At 36.0% G+C, this 15,816-nt stretch overlaps 1 protein-coding gene across 5 annotated transcripts in view; it reads left to right on the plus strand.

Moving 5' to 3' along the window:
- Cdh8 (cadherin 8) overlaps positions 1-15,816 on the plus strand; it is a 393,789-nt gene that overhangs the window by 192,298 nt on the left and 185,675 nt on the right. For all 5 annotated transcript variants that reach the window (XM_042277242.2, XM_076571612.1, XM_042277243.2 and 2 more), the window contains exon 4: positions 1,233-1,352. In XM_042277242.2, the coding sequence (XP_042133176.1) occupies positions 1,233-1,352 (120 nt within the window). The remainder of the gene's footprint in view (positions 1-1,232; positions 1,353-15,816) is intronic.

Below are 15,816 nucleotides of genomic sequence, written 5' to 3' on the forward strand. Positions count from 1 at the left end.
CAGTAAAAATTCTGCAAGTTATATATTATTAACATGATTTCATATAATTCCATGAATTATCTGTGATGTTAACATTTTTCAATAAATCATCAGGTAACATATTCTTTCATTTATCCACTTAATTAATAAATATGCTAAATAACTACTTTGTGAATGACTTTTAATTGAGTAGAAGAACACTGGCTGACCCTCATCTACTATGATTCTAATCACACCAGACACCTCTTGTTCTCCATTGTTTCAAAAGTCATCAGATTATCCTATGATCAACTTTGTCTTTACTTATGATTGAATAATTTTTAGGGATTTCTTCTTTTATGTGTCTGTGAGAAACATGACTTTTTTTAATATTTAGTTTCAATGTAATCTGTCTTTGAAACCTATATATGACCATTCTCTTTGTGCTAGACCAAACAAGGGAACCATGATTGCTGCACTGGTATTCACCTGAGTAACTGAGTCAATTTGTCTGTTTCCTTCTGTTTCTTCCCACCACAAAATTCTAAGCTTCTTTAGTACAGGGATTTCATTTTAGCTTATATACTGCCATTCAGGTCAGCTTTATATGTACAGTTGTTGCAAAACACTGAAGATTAATGTGTGAAGAGGTTTTCATTCTGTTATCCATGGTTCTAATTACTGGAGTCTGCTGATTAATTGGTGGTTCCTATCTTATTTTATATTCTGAGAAATTAAATGTGATGGAATAAAATATTCCTTTGATATTTATGTGCTGCTTTTTACAGCAGTCAATGTTTCAAGTTACATTCCATTGTACTTTGGCAAAACTCAAGTGCTACATGCTGTATTATATCATTAATCTATTGCTTCATATTTCTTTGATATGATTCCTTTGCATATTCCTTAAAACCACAGAACTCTAACCAATATCCTTAAAATGAAAACTACAAAGGCATCTTAAATAATAAACATTAAAAGTGCCAACTTATCTATTAATACAACCTAGCAGTATTGTTTTTTACAAAAGGCTTGCTGGTTGTTGAAGTTCTGACAAAGTTGTTTATATCTGTCTGTCTATCTATCTATCCTCCATCTATCCTTTATCTATCTATCTATCTATCTATCTATCTATCTATCTATCTATCTATCTATCTAACTATTTATCTCCAATAGGTTCATGTACAATATACTTGACAAGATTTAGCACTTGGCAAAAATACTGTGCAAATTCTTACCATTTTCACACACTCTCTCTCTTTTTTTAAAATTAGGTACATCTGTCACTAATGTTACAGCCACGGATGCAGATGACCCAGTTTACGGAAACAGTGCAAAGTTGGTTTACAGTATCTTGGAAGGACAGCCGTATTTTTCCATTGAGCCTGAAACAGGTTTGTAGCTTAAATTTTAAATTCTATTTAACATGTTTTGCTTCAGGGAAACACTTATTGGGATCTGGTTTATGAAATGATCTGACTAAATATTTCACTGACTATACGAATAATATTTTACTTCATACTGTGAGGGACACAGTTAGCCTTGCAACCATTGATACTGATTAAAATGAATTATAAAACTTGGGTTGGCTATCACCCTTTTAGCAGATGGTCTAATACCATTTCTCATCCTGGAGTTAAGGAAAGCAAGGTGCTTACATCAGGGGAGATCAATATCATATTTAATTATAGATTTCAGTAACTTGTTGGCTTTCTGTTAAGTGAGAAGTCACTTTCTAGGTTTTACTTTGTACATCTATGAAGTGGAGCTGGACCCCCCCCCTGCCCTTGTGGTATTAATGGTACAATGACTGTTCATCACATTCTTATGTCTCTATCATTACATGGAACAGAGTAGTCCTCCATTGATATCTCAGCACTTGATGCTCATAAAGATATTTGTGTGATTCAAGTCAACTTCAGCTAATATTATCGGTTCTGATTGGGTAGATATTTTAAAATATGTTCTTTGGGGGGGGGAATGATCAGGGTAATGGTGATGTACACCTTTAATTCCAGCACTCAGGAGACAGAGCCAGGAGGATCTCTGAGTTTGAGACAAGCCTGGTCTACAGAGTGAGTTCTAGAACAGCTGGAGCTACATAAAGAAACCCTGTCTTGAAAGAACAAAACAAAACTAAAAAAACACCACCAATAACAAGAACAACAAAACCAAAAATAAATAAATAAATAAACAAACACTGAACACATGCACATAGACATTGATTTCTCTTTAAAAAGAGATGAAATAGAAAAGATCCTTATATGAACAATATATTTTGTAAATGAGGACATTTATCCCTAAATACGTTAACATAACCTAAGATTAAATTTGTTCTGACAGACTTTATTATGTCATGGGGTTTTTATTAGAGCATACCTAACATTATTATATTTTATTGATGTCAATGTTGTTATTAAGAGCAGTTGTTAATCAAAACAATTTTACCACATGTATCTGTCTTCTTTATCCTGTGGTTCCTGTTTTCATTTTACCTATCAGAAACAGTCAGCCTACCTGTGTGTTTTTTCTTTGGTTCATAAATTTTTATAACCACTGAGAGAAATTCCATGACTTGTTGTTAGGTCATTCATTAATCAAATCAAAAACTGAATTTGTTCTTTGTGCTTTTCAAGATAAATTCAAGGAGCAAAATGTGCCTTTAAAAGCAAATACATAAATAGGCCACAGCTACAAAAGTAAACATAAATTTGGAAACAAGAAGGCACTTGTAAAGTGCATTAAATTCAGGCTATGGTTAGATAGATGATTTCCCCAGTGAAGAAGAAAGTCTATTGTAAAGTTTTTCTCATTTTTTTTGAGCTAAGGATCGAACCCAGGGCCTTGTGCTTGGGCACTCTACCACTGAGCTAAATCCCCAACCCAAACTCTCAATGGTTTCACGTTTTTTTTTTTTTGTTTGTTTTTTGTTTTTTTTTTTTTTTTTTTTTTGAGCTGAGGGTCGAACCCAGGGCCATGCACTTGCTAGGCAAGTGCTCCACCACTGAGCTAAATCCCCAGTGCTCATTTGAACTCCAAGATAATCCTGGATACAGCAGAGTAAGTCATCATTTAAAGAGAAAGGGTGGCTAGATATTCCCTACAATTCCCCATCAAAGGTCTAGTAGTAGAATTGGGAGCAGCCAGGACTCACACCCAGGTCTCCGAATCCATAGTTAATACGATGATGTTAGATTTTTTTGAATTCTTCCCTCCGTCTCTCACTACATCTGTCCTTTCTTCCTTCCTTTCTATGCTCCCTCCTTTCTACCTCCCCTTCCTTTCTTCTTTCCCTTTTTCGGTTCTTTCCTTGCCTCACATAGCCCAGGCTCATGGCCAAGACACTATGTTTTAGGTGCTGGCCTTGAACGTCTACTCTTCTTGCACTATTTCCAAGTCCTAAAATTACAGGCATGAGCCATCACTGTAGCCTGGTAACTTGAACTTCACTTTAGACAGGGCAGTTTCATTGGAAGAGCTTACATAAGGAAAAAGTTGTTCACTTGAACATTTTCGTTCACTATTTCTAGTATAATAAAGATATTAAGCCAAGAATTTCCATTGAGCATTCACTATGTGCAGCCACTGAATTAAACATGGGGAGTAAAAAAATTACAAAGGCTAGTCTCAGCTTGCAAGTGTCTCACGATCTATTTCAGAAGATAGTTTTCTTTTTTAAAAAACATAAATATAATAAGCATGGTGATCTTTTAAATAATTTATATCTGAAGAATAAACTCTTGTGTGATGTAGATAACTAAAGCTCCCTAACATGGTCGAAGTTTCTTGGGTATATATTGCCATTTGCCTGATTAAATGATCTCAGCTATATTCATTATTCATGTTTTTAGCCAATATAATAGGGATCCATATCAACACATCCATTTAAACTTTACTGTTTGCAGTTTCACTGATATAAAATTGTCTTATATAGATTTTAGTAAGTTAATTCTGGTGCTACTTTGGATAATGCTCTGCAGAAAAATGATACTTGAGCAATTCACATAGTAGTTGCTAAGTAAATATTTGGTATTTGGAAGATGAGGGTGACAGTTTAGCTAAAGAAGTTACAATGAAATTGAAAACAGACTCAAAATTTAATAATCAATGAAGAATAAATTAAACTTATATTCTTAAAACAGCAAAGCACTTGTAAAGTGTATCGATTTAAACTTCGATAATACACAATCCTTCCTCAGCCAACAAGGAGGCCTGTTATAAATATTATCTTATTTGGGCCTCACAGCCTTGGAGAAGTGGCCGCTGAATGAAATTTACACATCGCTCTGTAAATTCTTGTATTATTGCACTTGAATGTGTTCAAATAAAAAGAAAAAGAGGTTGCTTTCCCAGGGAATCTAACTCTTATTATTTATGTAAAAATTTTCCTCTCTTTTGGAAAAAGGAAACTGATAAAAGAGATTGAGAGAGGAGATTTAGAATTATATAAAAATAGAAAAATAAACATCCCAGAAAACTTGCAGTTTTGTTTTTATCAGGCTATAGAAATTGTGTCACTCTTCTTAGATTAACAGAACCAATGGAATGAATATGTGCATTCAGGTGGGATTTATTAGATTGGCTTAAAGGAGACAGTTAGGCATCCACCAATAGCTGCTGTTTCACTGGGAAGCTCGAGGACCTATAGCTGCTCAATCTGCATTGCTATGTGCTCAGCAGCTCCATCTGGCTTTGAGGGGTACAGGATTCCAGGAGAACCACTGGTCTCAGATCTGTATGAATGAAGATGGGTTCAGATGCAGTGAAGAATGGCAGCAGCTGTAGTGGCAGTAGCAAGATGACCACTGGGCTTCTGGGCTTACCTACACAACATGAAGGCAAGCAGGTGAAAAACAAAACTTTTTCTTTCTCTGACTTCCATTTATTTGGACTGCGACTGGGTAGTGCTGCCCCACATCCAGTATGTCTCTTTCAACTTCAATTAAACATTTCAAGAAAAATTCCTCACTGATATGTCCAGGGACTTGTCTGTGAGTTGATGCCAGAGGAAGCTAAGTTGGAAACTAAAATGAACCATCACAAAATTAAATAACTTTGGTGGTGACCAGAAGAGGAGGAGCACTTAGATACGCTGAGAAATAAACAAGAAAATAGAGTTCAGAATGAAAATGGCTTAATGGGGTTCATGACCAAAAGATCAAATGAGTCAGAAAGCCAGATTGGCAAGGAAGTCCTTCATGTCAGATTCCCATCAATTAGAAAAGAAAAAAAAATAGAAAGGAAGCAGGAACAGGCAATTTTTAGGTTCTTGGGGATCCTTGGAGTAACTGAAGTGTCTCATACTGCATATAATTGTCTAGTCTCTAGCATATACACTATGCTAAGCCATGGAATTTGAAGTGCTTAGAAAGTTCTTTCTTTAACTGAAAAGTCCTATCTTATGAAACCAGTGAACACATTACTAAGAGTAGTCCCATCCAGGGCCAGCAAATGTTGGACAATTACTAGGCATGTACATTGTAAAATGTATCACATGTATCAAAAACACCAGGAATGTCCTCTAACTTTGACTAGGATTTAAAATCCTAGAAACAGTAAAGAATTTTTCAAAGATGAACAGAGACTTCTTATATAAGACCAATATACCTCTGGAGGCATTTGTCATTGTTAGCTTTAGTTGTCAACTTGACACATCTAGGAAGAGGAAAAGTCAGTTGAAGAATTGCCTCTATCAAATGACCTATAGATATGTATTTGTGGTGTTTTCTTGAGTGCTGAATGACATAGGGGGGCCAAGACCACTGTGAGTGGTAGCATCCATAGACAGGTGGGCCCAGGCTTTATAAGAAAGGTAGCTGAACAGGAGCCTGGAATCAAATCAATAAACAACATTCATCCACATTTTCTGCTTTTGTTTTGACCACAGGTTTATGACTTGAATTCTTGCTCTGACTTGCCTTCCTGGTGAATTGTGATCTGGGAGTTGTAAAATGAAATAAACCCTTTCCTCTCCAAGTTTATATTGTTCATTATTTTGTCACACAGCAGAAAATCCAACTAGAACAGCATTCCGAATGAAATGTCTTGGTACATGTTTTGGTATGTCTATGATTTTTAGGAAGTGACACAGCACAACTTAGTCATAAAATGTTATCAGTTATAATGTCAGACTCTTTCCCTTTTCACAAAGACTTGGCCATGCTAGCAAGGATCAGACCTGTAGGTAAAATGATCAATATCTTGACAGAGGACACTTACTCAACAGGCTGTGTGATAGAGCTATGCTCAGGGTCTTTTTGTAGTAGATTGGCCTTTGACCACTCTCAGTAAATTCTTGGTGTGAGAACATTTTCAATAGTTAAAAAATTGTAAAGCATAAGAGACAGACAAGAAATTTTATCTTGCTTTGTCCTCACAAGAATGTTAAGAGCAGAACTTCTGAATTTGGAACAGATAAATTCTGCTTTCTAGTACTTACTACATTCTCACAATATAGAATTGTGTTCTGTTGTCATAACAATTTATCTGTCTCAGGAAGGCACCTTCATTTGTTTCAAATATCAAGACCACTGAGAGACACAGAATTTGTTTTGTTTAATTTCTTGTTTGAGCTTAATTGAATCAGCGATTATTGTGTCAATTGCCTATTTTTAAATAATTCTTATAATAGAAGGGCCAAGATGGAGACAAATGAGACTTCTCTGTTGTGTGAGTTTATGTATCTATAGAAATCTTTACATAAGCATAACTCAAGAATTAGTTTAAAAAGAGATGGAGATAGACAGACAGACAGACAGACTGACAGACAGATAGATAATGAGTTACCAGAGAAAGAGAAACTAGATCACAAAAAAGAAGTCAGAGGATATAGGCTAGGGTTTATAGAATTCAAATCTAACTTTTTCTTGATTCTTTCACAAAACAACCACTGTTAATGTCAATAATATTTTGTTTGATAGTCATTTAGAACTATTAACATTCTTGTCATTTCTAAATCCACACCTTGAATGCCTGAGCCATTTTGCATTATTCCTGTTCTAAAAAAAAAAAAAAAACTTAGGAGATCACAGTACATTCTTGTTCAAATTCATTTACAGAACACAGAAAAGTTTAGAGTCAAGAGAAAAGAGGTGACATGTGATTAGATCTCCCTCTACCTGAGATCACTGGAACACTTACTGTTAGTTTTTCAAGTAGTAATGATAGCATCAAGAGTGCATAGGAACTCGGTGCCTTTGTTCATATTCTAGATTTGACTGAACTTTATTAATTTATATTTCCTTTTATTGAAAATATATTTTTTTCTCATCTAATGATCGTTATTATGGTTTTCCCTGCCTCCACTCTTCTCAGTTCCTACCCATTTCCCCTCCCATCCAGATCTACCTCCTTCCTGTTTGTACTTTAAACCAAGTTGCAGATGAAAATGCTTGTGTCTTCATTTTGGAAATGTGCCTAGGAAGAATGAGTTAAAAAGTTCTCTAGCCTTTAGATAAAAATATTCTGTTCAATAGTGATACCAAGAAAATGGAACCATGAGCATGGACAGCCATTCCTTAACAGGACAGTTGTTACAGTTTTGGAATGGTGCTGCTTGTATGAACTCACCTCATCAAATGTGTGTTCATTAATTCCAAACACTGTTTTGAGAAACAAATTAACATCATTTGAGTGTCACCAATTACAGGATGGTGGGACATTCCTTGTGCCATTCCTTGCTCAAGGTGTTCAGAGCTATATTGAAAGTAAATTTGTGTGATTCTGTACCCCAGTTTTTGAATTCTCTGAAGCTGCCACTTGACATCCATGTGGTGTATCTCACACCAGGACAGATCTTTGGCTTGGAAAAGGACCTACTAATCTTGAAAATAGGTTCAGATTTCCTATATAAGTAGGAATAATAAGGAGACAGTCTAGTGTTGGACAAGATGTGTGTGGAAGCAATTGTAAAATGCACCATTTTTGTGAATAGCTTTTATTATGGTACTTCAAAAGGCTCAAAATAGCTTATTTGTAGTCTAAAAATATTGCTTTTTTTTCTTTTCTCTCTCCAACACCCCCAATACCATATGTTTGCTTAAAACATTTTGGGCACAGAAAGGGAGAAATGTAGCATTTCTTTCAAAAGCTCCAATTTGAGGACAGCAGGAAAAAAACAGTTGCAGTGCATCCTAAGCAACAGAAGACAGAACATGTAAATGAAATGTTAGGCCAGTAAATAGTAAATGCTTAATTATCTGGGGAAACCAGGGTGAAGTTTAGGACAGTCCAAGCTTTGCTCCAGGCAAGCTAGAGTATGAAAAATGACCTGCTTAAAAATAAACCAACTTAATTCATTGACCTTTTTTTTTTCTTTTTCTTGAAACTAAGACCATCTTTCTTCATTGGATACAAATAACATTTGTCTCAGTGGAACCTGTAAAAAGGAGCAAAGAAAAAAAATACTCCTTAGGGGGAAAACCATGTAATAAATGGTTCTCTTTTAGAAAAATCAAGATAATAATGGAGTCTTCATGGAATGCCTTAACAGAATTGAGTCGGTTTAATGCCTTCAGAGTCAGTGATAAATTACAAACACACAGGGCACAGGGTCTCTTTTTAATCAGGATTGCATAGGTTAACATGGCTACAGGACCAGCTTCGTGTGTGTCTTTGAGAAGGAATATGCAGTCAGATGTTCTCAGGCAGGTCAAACTTGCTGGACTATAAATAAATGGCTAGAAATGACTTCATAGCTCACATTAATTGGTATTTATTCAACCTCCACATGCTAAATCATGCTCTAGGTACTCAGGGTAAGACATTGTGCATAACAAATACTGAATGTACAATAAATTTACAACATATAAGACATTAAATCAGAATATAACTTATATAGCAGATATACAGAACACATACATGGACATAGGAAATAAGATACATGGTTCATTCTATATGGATAAATTGGTTTGCTATCTATTGAAACTTCTTCTTAGAAAAAGAAAATCAGAATATCTTAAAGTTCTCAAAGACCTTTAAGAGTTTGATGGCGATGTAACATGTGGTGGATCTGGCCATAGGAGAACTGCTAATAAGGTCTTGCATTGAAAGCAGAATTAGCTGGCATCTTAATGCAGACCTGTAATATCATGTTTCAGGAGGGAGAGTGAGCAAGACTGGGTTTCAGGCCAGCCTGGGCTAAACACTCCTGCTGGGGATGCTATGAATGTGTTGCTCTGATTGACTGATAAATGAAATGCTGATTGGCCAGTAGCCAGACAGGAAGTATAGTATAAGTGGGACAAGCAGAGAGGAAAATTCTGGGAAGAGGAAGGCTGAGTCAGGAGTCTCCAGCCAGACACAGAGGAAGCGAGATGTAAAGTACTTGTAAACCACAAGCCACATGGCAACTTATAGATTAATAGAAATGGGTTATATTTAAGATATAAGAACTAGATAGCAAGAAACCTGCCCCAGACATACAGTTTATAAGTAATATAAATCTCTGTGTGTTTACTTGGGTCTGAGCCACAGCAGTCCAAGTGGGACTGGAGAAAACTCCAACTACACATTCCTCCACACAGAAGAATAGTTCAAGTAGTTTATTTATATTTTCAATGGTGACTAGGGGAATTAATGACAATTGTGTTTTAAATATTAATATAGTTACTATCAAAGACATCTATAAAAAGGAATAATGTAGCTAGAGTTTTCCTGCCTTGCCCACAGTCAGGACAAATCTTTGTCACCCGCCAGTCCCACAGCCGCTCAGACCCAACCAAGTAAACACAGAGACTTATATTGCATACAAACTGTATGGCCGTGGCAGGCTTCTTGCTAATTGTTCTTATAGCTTAAATTAATCCATTTCTATAAATCTATACCTTGCCACGTGGCTAGTGGCTTACTGGCATCTTCACATGCTGCTGGTCATGGCGGCTGGCAGTGTCTCTCTCCTCAGCCTTCCACTTCCCAGAATTCTCCTCTCTCCTTGTCCCACCTACTTCCTGCCTGGCCACTGGCCAATCAGTGTTTTATTTATTGACCATTCAGAGCAATTTGACATACAGACCATCCCACAGCACTTCCCCTTTTCTTTTTTTTAAAAAGGAAGGTTTTAACTTTTGCACATCTCCAAAACCAGCTTGGTATATTTGGGAATTTGGGCGTAGCTTCTCTTACTACTTCCTGCTGGAGGGGGGCGCTATATATATGGTAGGCTCCACTGGATCAGCTGCACACACTAATAAAGACGTGACTGTCCCCCCCCCAAAAAAAAGGGGAAGTGCTGTGGGATGGTCTGTATGTCAAATTGCTCTGATTGGTCAATAAATAAAACACTGATTGGCCAGTGGCCAGGCAGGAAGTAGGTGGGACAAGGAGAGAGGAGAATTCTGGGAAGTGGAAGGCTGAGGGGGAGACACTGCAGCCACCGCCAGGACAAGCAGCATGTGAAGACGCTGGTAAGCCACCAGCCACGTGGCAAGGTATAGATTTATAGAAATGGGTTAATTTAAGATAAAAGAACAGTTAGCAAGAAGCCTGCCACGGCCATACAGTTTATAAGTGATATAAGCGTCTGAGTGATTATTTTATAAGTGGACTGTGGGACTGCGGGGCTTGGGGAACCTGGAGAGAAGCCCTCCAGCAACAGAATAAGGAATAAATAAAAAATCTTGACAATGAAAAGAGAAGAAAGATGAAGGAAGAAAAGGAGAAAAGAGGGAGGGGGAGAGATATGGGGAGGGAGTGAGACAGAGAAAAAGAGAAACAGAAGAAGAGAGATGCTGGTAATGCATTTTAGTGGGTAAGCATATGTCTGTGTCCAGTGCCCTGGGTTCAACACTGTACAACAAAGAGAAAGAGGAGATATATGGTCAGGGGTAAAATTTCCTTCTCAAATTACTCATGGTATCAGATTTTCATTTGGAGAGAATTTTCTCTATTTCCAAGAATTTCTGTGTACCTTTAAATAAGTTTTTAATAGATTTTGTGATGAACTATCTAATCTTATTAATAAGAATATATATGAATAAGATTCAATGTGTTTCTATACATGTATATAGTATATCTTAACTAAATCTAGCTTATAGATATATGTGTATTAATACTGATTTATAATCATTTATAATGTAAAAAATGCACTGCATTAAAATTATCTTCACAGATTAAGAATAGCTTTAGTGCTTCTAACTGAATTTTTTTTTTGCTTGTTGAAATGAAACAATATATGTTAATTTTAATCTGTTTTGTGGCAGAACATTTCCACTTTCAATAGCACAGTGCTTTAAGTGTGAAGGGATAACAGAAGAGCAGTGTCAAATATGAAACACCTGCTTCTCTTAAAGCCCTGAGGTTTGGGGTTAAAAATCTTCTAAGCAGGCTCGGCATCGAATGCAGGGGCATTGACTTCCAACATAACTTGAAACAGTTGGTTTCTTTCCAGATATATTGCTATCTGCACCCACCTCACAGCTGACTCACATTGTCACATTTCAACTTTTCTGATCACCTCCAGATCATGCTACATTGTCAGGTGGTGGTCTCAGTGGAAATGGGACAGGGCTGCCTGCTGCTGTAACATATGAAGACTCTTTTGAGCGTCCTAAAAGATCAGGAGGGGTATTGTTGTTTTCTCTAGATCAGCCACAGACTGGCACACAGGAGGCTTTCTAAGAAAACCTGACTGTACTCTCTCTCCAGGAGAAGAGCTGCTTAAGGCATCCCTCCTCCTGTTATCAGTCCATATTCATTTTTGTAAGTTTAGTATAAAGAAAACAGAGAGAGAAGCATTCCTTCCAAACATAGCAATACACATTCAGAGCTACCAGAGAAGAGGAGATACATTTCTAGGTTTGATTTTATGCTTTAGAAAAGACTATGGAGAGAGGTAGTGGTTGCTCACAGGTTATGTATATTTCAGGTATAAAACTCAGTAGTGAACACTGGATAAAACTTTTATGAAGCAAGTATGTGCTGGTGGCCTGTGTCAAGGTTTGCACTCTTGCATAATCTCCATGCTAGAGAAAGGAGCTATTTTTTAAAGGTATCATTAAAGATACATTGTAAAGATTCCTGAACTTAATGATGTGGCCACAGTGATACAGGTGACAAATGCTTGGTATATATAGTTTATAATCAGTATGTTTTTGACAAATAGATGAATGAATAAATTGATGAGTAAGTAATGAGAACCTAAAGTGATTAATTTTACCTGTACTGTAATGTAAAACTCCCTGAATTGTTTGGAATGCCCAAACTTGATGGAGATGAAGAGGACATAATCTAATTTTAAATTCTAATCAGATTATACTAAAGATTTACAGATCTACACCCACAGTGAAAACCATGCCTTTCCAGATTTGCTGCTGATTAAATTTCTCTCTCTCTCTCTCTCTCTCTCTCTCTCTATATATATATATATATATATATATATATATATATATATACACACACATACACACACAGAGACAGCCATCTATGTTACTGTTTGAGACAAAGTGTATGGAGTAAATTCTGTGATCACATTTACTGTATTAAATTATAAAAACAATAACAGCAAAAAGATCCCAAGCACATAAACACATTACATTTATCTGGGTGGGATGCAATCAGTGTGACTCTCTTATACTTATCCTTTACAGGAACTATTTGTAAGTCCAGAGAGACTTACCAAGTGGTAAGCATAGCTATAATAAAAGGGGACATTTTGGGACAAGGACTTTGGATGAATGTGGCTAGGAGCAAGGCTATGGAGCACACAGAGTCCCTCAGCCTGCTACTCCCAGAGGCTACACTTGAAGACACTCAGATTGGGCAAAAGGGAAGTGAAAGAAAATATGCATTTCTAAATGATGTTCTTCCATTAACAGTATATTAAATGAGATGAAGATTTTTTTCCAGCTTACTCTCTCGAGTTCCTACAAGGATTACCTTGTATTTTATGTTTCTATTATAACATTATTTTTTCCCTTTAAAATCCATCCCAGTTTCATATGAATGAACTAAAAATGATTTGCTGAAGGGTCAGGCTTATTTTCACCTATTTTATAATGAAAGTTGTTTATCCAAGAGTGTCAAAAACTAACTTATTTCCAAAAGATGCAAATCTGTGAAAATTGCTACACATCTGAAAATGTGCTTGTTGTACTGACAAATAGCTTAATGGCAGATCTTTTGCCTGGTGGGCTCAAGGATTGTATTATATCTAAGACACTATACACAGAAAGAGATCAATGGCAACTTTTTGTTAAAATGTTACAGTTCCCTGTCTCTAATTTCTACAGCCTCACTCTCTTCAGTCAAAAGTTAAGACTAAATTAATCACCTCTTCAGAAATACTGGGCAGACAATAACTGTTTTCTGTTGTGGCAAAGGTGACTTTAGATAAAACTCCCAATGATAAGGATTATCAAAAGTTCCAATTTGGAAAACAAAATTAAATATTTTATACATACATAATTCTTGGGAGACTGGAGGAAAGATTTAATTAATGCTGGAGACAGAATTCCTTAAAATGTAAGGTATGTGTCAAGTTATTCTAAGACATCAATAGGAATGAATTACCAGGCAGAAGATGCAGCAATGGCAAACACTCTGGTTCCTTATACATTCAAATTTCAGAAATACCCATATAAAATAATCTTCCCAGCTAAAACTGGGGAGACTAACATTTCTCTCTCATAGATAGACTGTTAAAAATGTTCATATGAATAAACGTTTCTATTGGACTGGAAGGAGTCTTGTCTAGTTCACCTCCAAACATCACTTCCTAGTTTTTGCTTAGCAAACTCTCTTATACAATTATTGAACACCCGCCTAGGAGAGGTGTCATTCACAGTGAACTGGGTTCCCTGTATCAATTAATAATACAACCCCTCAGATGTGTCCACAGGCCAGTCTGATGTAGACAATCCCTCAACAGATGATTATCTTTCAAATGAATTTAGACTGCGTCAGGTTAACCTTTAAAAAGTTAAATTAAAACCAAGAATGTGCCTCTTGCTGTACTTGATAAACACCAGTATCTGATTATTTGGCAACTGTAGCTATGACGTTGTTGATAGTACTCTAGCAAACCAAGGAAACCCACATAGGTTATACATAAGACTAGACCACATAACTGGATTCTTTTTACATGGCTGCTGTTTCTTCCATCCAAGAGCCATGTTTTCTTACAACAATGACATAAGTAACTCTTTGCATAATGAACTAGAAATCTAGTTGAGGGTTTCATTGGTAGTACCCACCAAAATCTTCTTTATCCCACTTTTACAGCTTTCTTAGAAACTGCAAATTGGGTGTTGGAATTCTTAGTATATGTAAAAGACAAAAAACTGAAAAAAAATTTGGAAAGCTTTAGGGCAATAAAAATGATATCTGAGTTTCCTATTCGTGTCTGTCTAAGTTCAAACTCTACCCAATTGCAAATGCAGGATATTGTATGGAAGGATTGGAACAAGGCAAAGAATCTGGGGCCAGAGAGTTTAGAGAAAGAAAGATGTGCTCTAAATATGTTATTATTCACCTTTTAATTATTGTTGCCTTCCAACTAAATAATAAATGTGTATTCATCTTCTCTACTGTTAGAAACATGACGGTGTGTGGTATAGACTGAATTGGCTTCCTGAAGCTTACAGGCCTGAGTAGATGCCACCCTAAATGACTAAGCTTCTGCTGCATAATTCCTGTATAGTGTCCAAATGTTATAGGAAAATCACAAGAAGATAAGGTAGACAATTTGCTGTTACTATTATTTGTATAGTGGAATTGAATTTTATAGAAATAAAGTAGAAAAAATAATAGGACAACTTTGAAAAGCCAGTCTAATCAATTTTTTTCATCTGGAAATAGGTGATTTAGGAATATGTTCCCTTGGGGAATCCTAAACTAGAGCTACTTCTAAAGAGGTCAGTCTAAAAAGAATCATCCCTTCCTTCTTTGAAGTACTGTAAGATTTTGTAGTTCAGTAAAGCATTCTGAGTGTACTTACTGTAAATATTATTGCCCTCATAGGTAGACAATTAAACACTTACTAAGCAGAAATAATGAGATATTTCTACTTCAAATTCTGTGTGTATGATGTGTTTTAACACACCTGTGTAGCTTCTGGTGACATTATTTGTGCACTTGGAGGCCAAAGGATGAAATCAGATGCCCTCCTGTGCTTTTTAGTCCTCTATTTACTTGAAACAGAGCCTCTCACGGGAATTAGAATTCACTGTTCTTCACGTAAGCTGCCAGCCAGCAAGTCACACTAAGCCTCCTGTCTCTGCCAGCTCTGCTCCCAGTCCGGTGGTATATGTGCATGCAGCCACATGCTGCATTTTAACACAGGCGCTAAGGATCTGAACTCAGGTCATCATGCTTTTGCAGAAAGTACTGAAACATTCCCTGAGTCAGTACCCCAAACTGTTAAATACGTATTTGTAAAATGAACAGTTATTTTTCCAATTTCTTTGTACCTGGTATCATGTTGAGAATTAATTAAGGAAAAAAAAATGAGTTAAAATGGAAAGGACTGAGAGGAGTGGCACTATATAAAATTAATAAAAGTTTTGAAATAAATAGAATTTAAGAATCATATTGGAGCCCTTTAACAATTTGAGATAACAGGTAATTCAACCTTCAGAATGGTAAATATGATTTCTTCACTAAGACTTTGCAGTTTATATAAGCATAAGAACCAGAAATTTTGAACTCAGCAAAATTGAAAATTTTCCCATATATATATATATATATGACTTTATTTATTTTTAGTTTTTACATATTTACATAGCAGTATGATATCTAATATTGATATGCAGTTGATGATGTAGATAATTTTCCTATTGCTTAACAACTATATAAAAGTTTTAGTTAGTATGCAAAACTTACACATATATAGCCTGTGTTGAAATATATTATTTTTAATTAATT

This window comes from Peromyscus maniculatus, chromosome 5, assembly GCF_049852395.1.
Source record: "Peromyscus maniculatus bairdii isolate BWxNUB_F1_BW_parent chromosome 5, HU_Pman_BW_mat_3.1, whole genome shotgun sequence".
In the NCBI taxonomy this organism is placed as follows: Eukaryota; Metazoa; Chordata; class Mammalia; order Rodentia; family Cricetidae; genus Peromyscus; species Peromyscus maniculatus.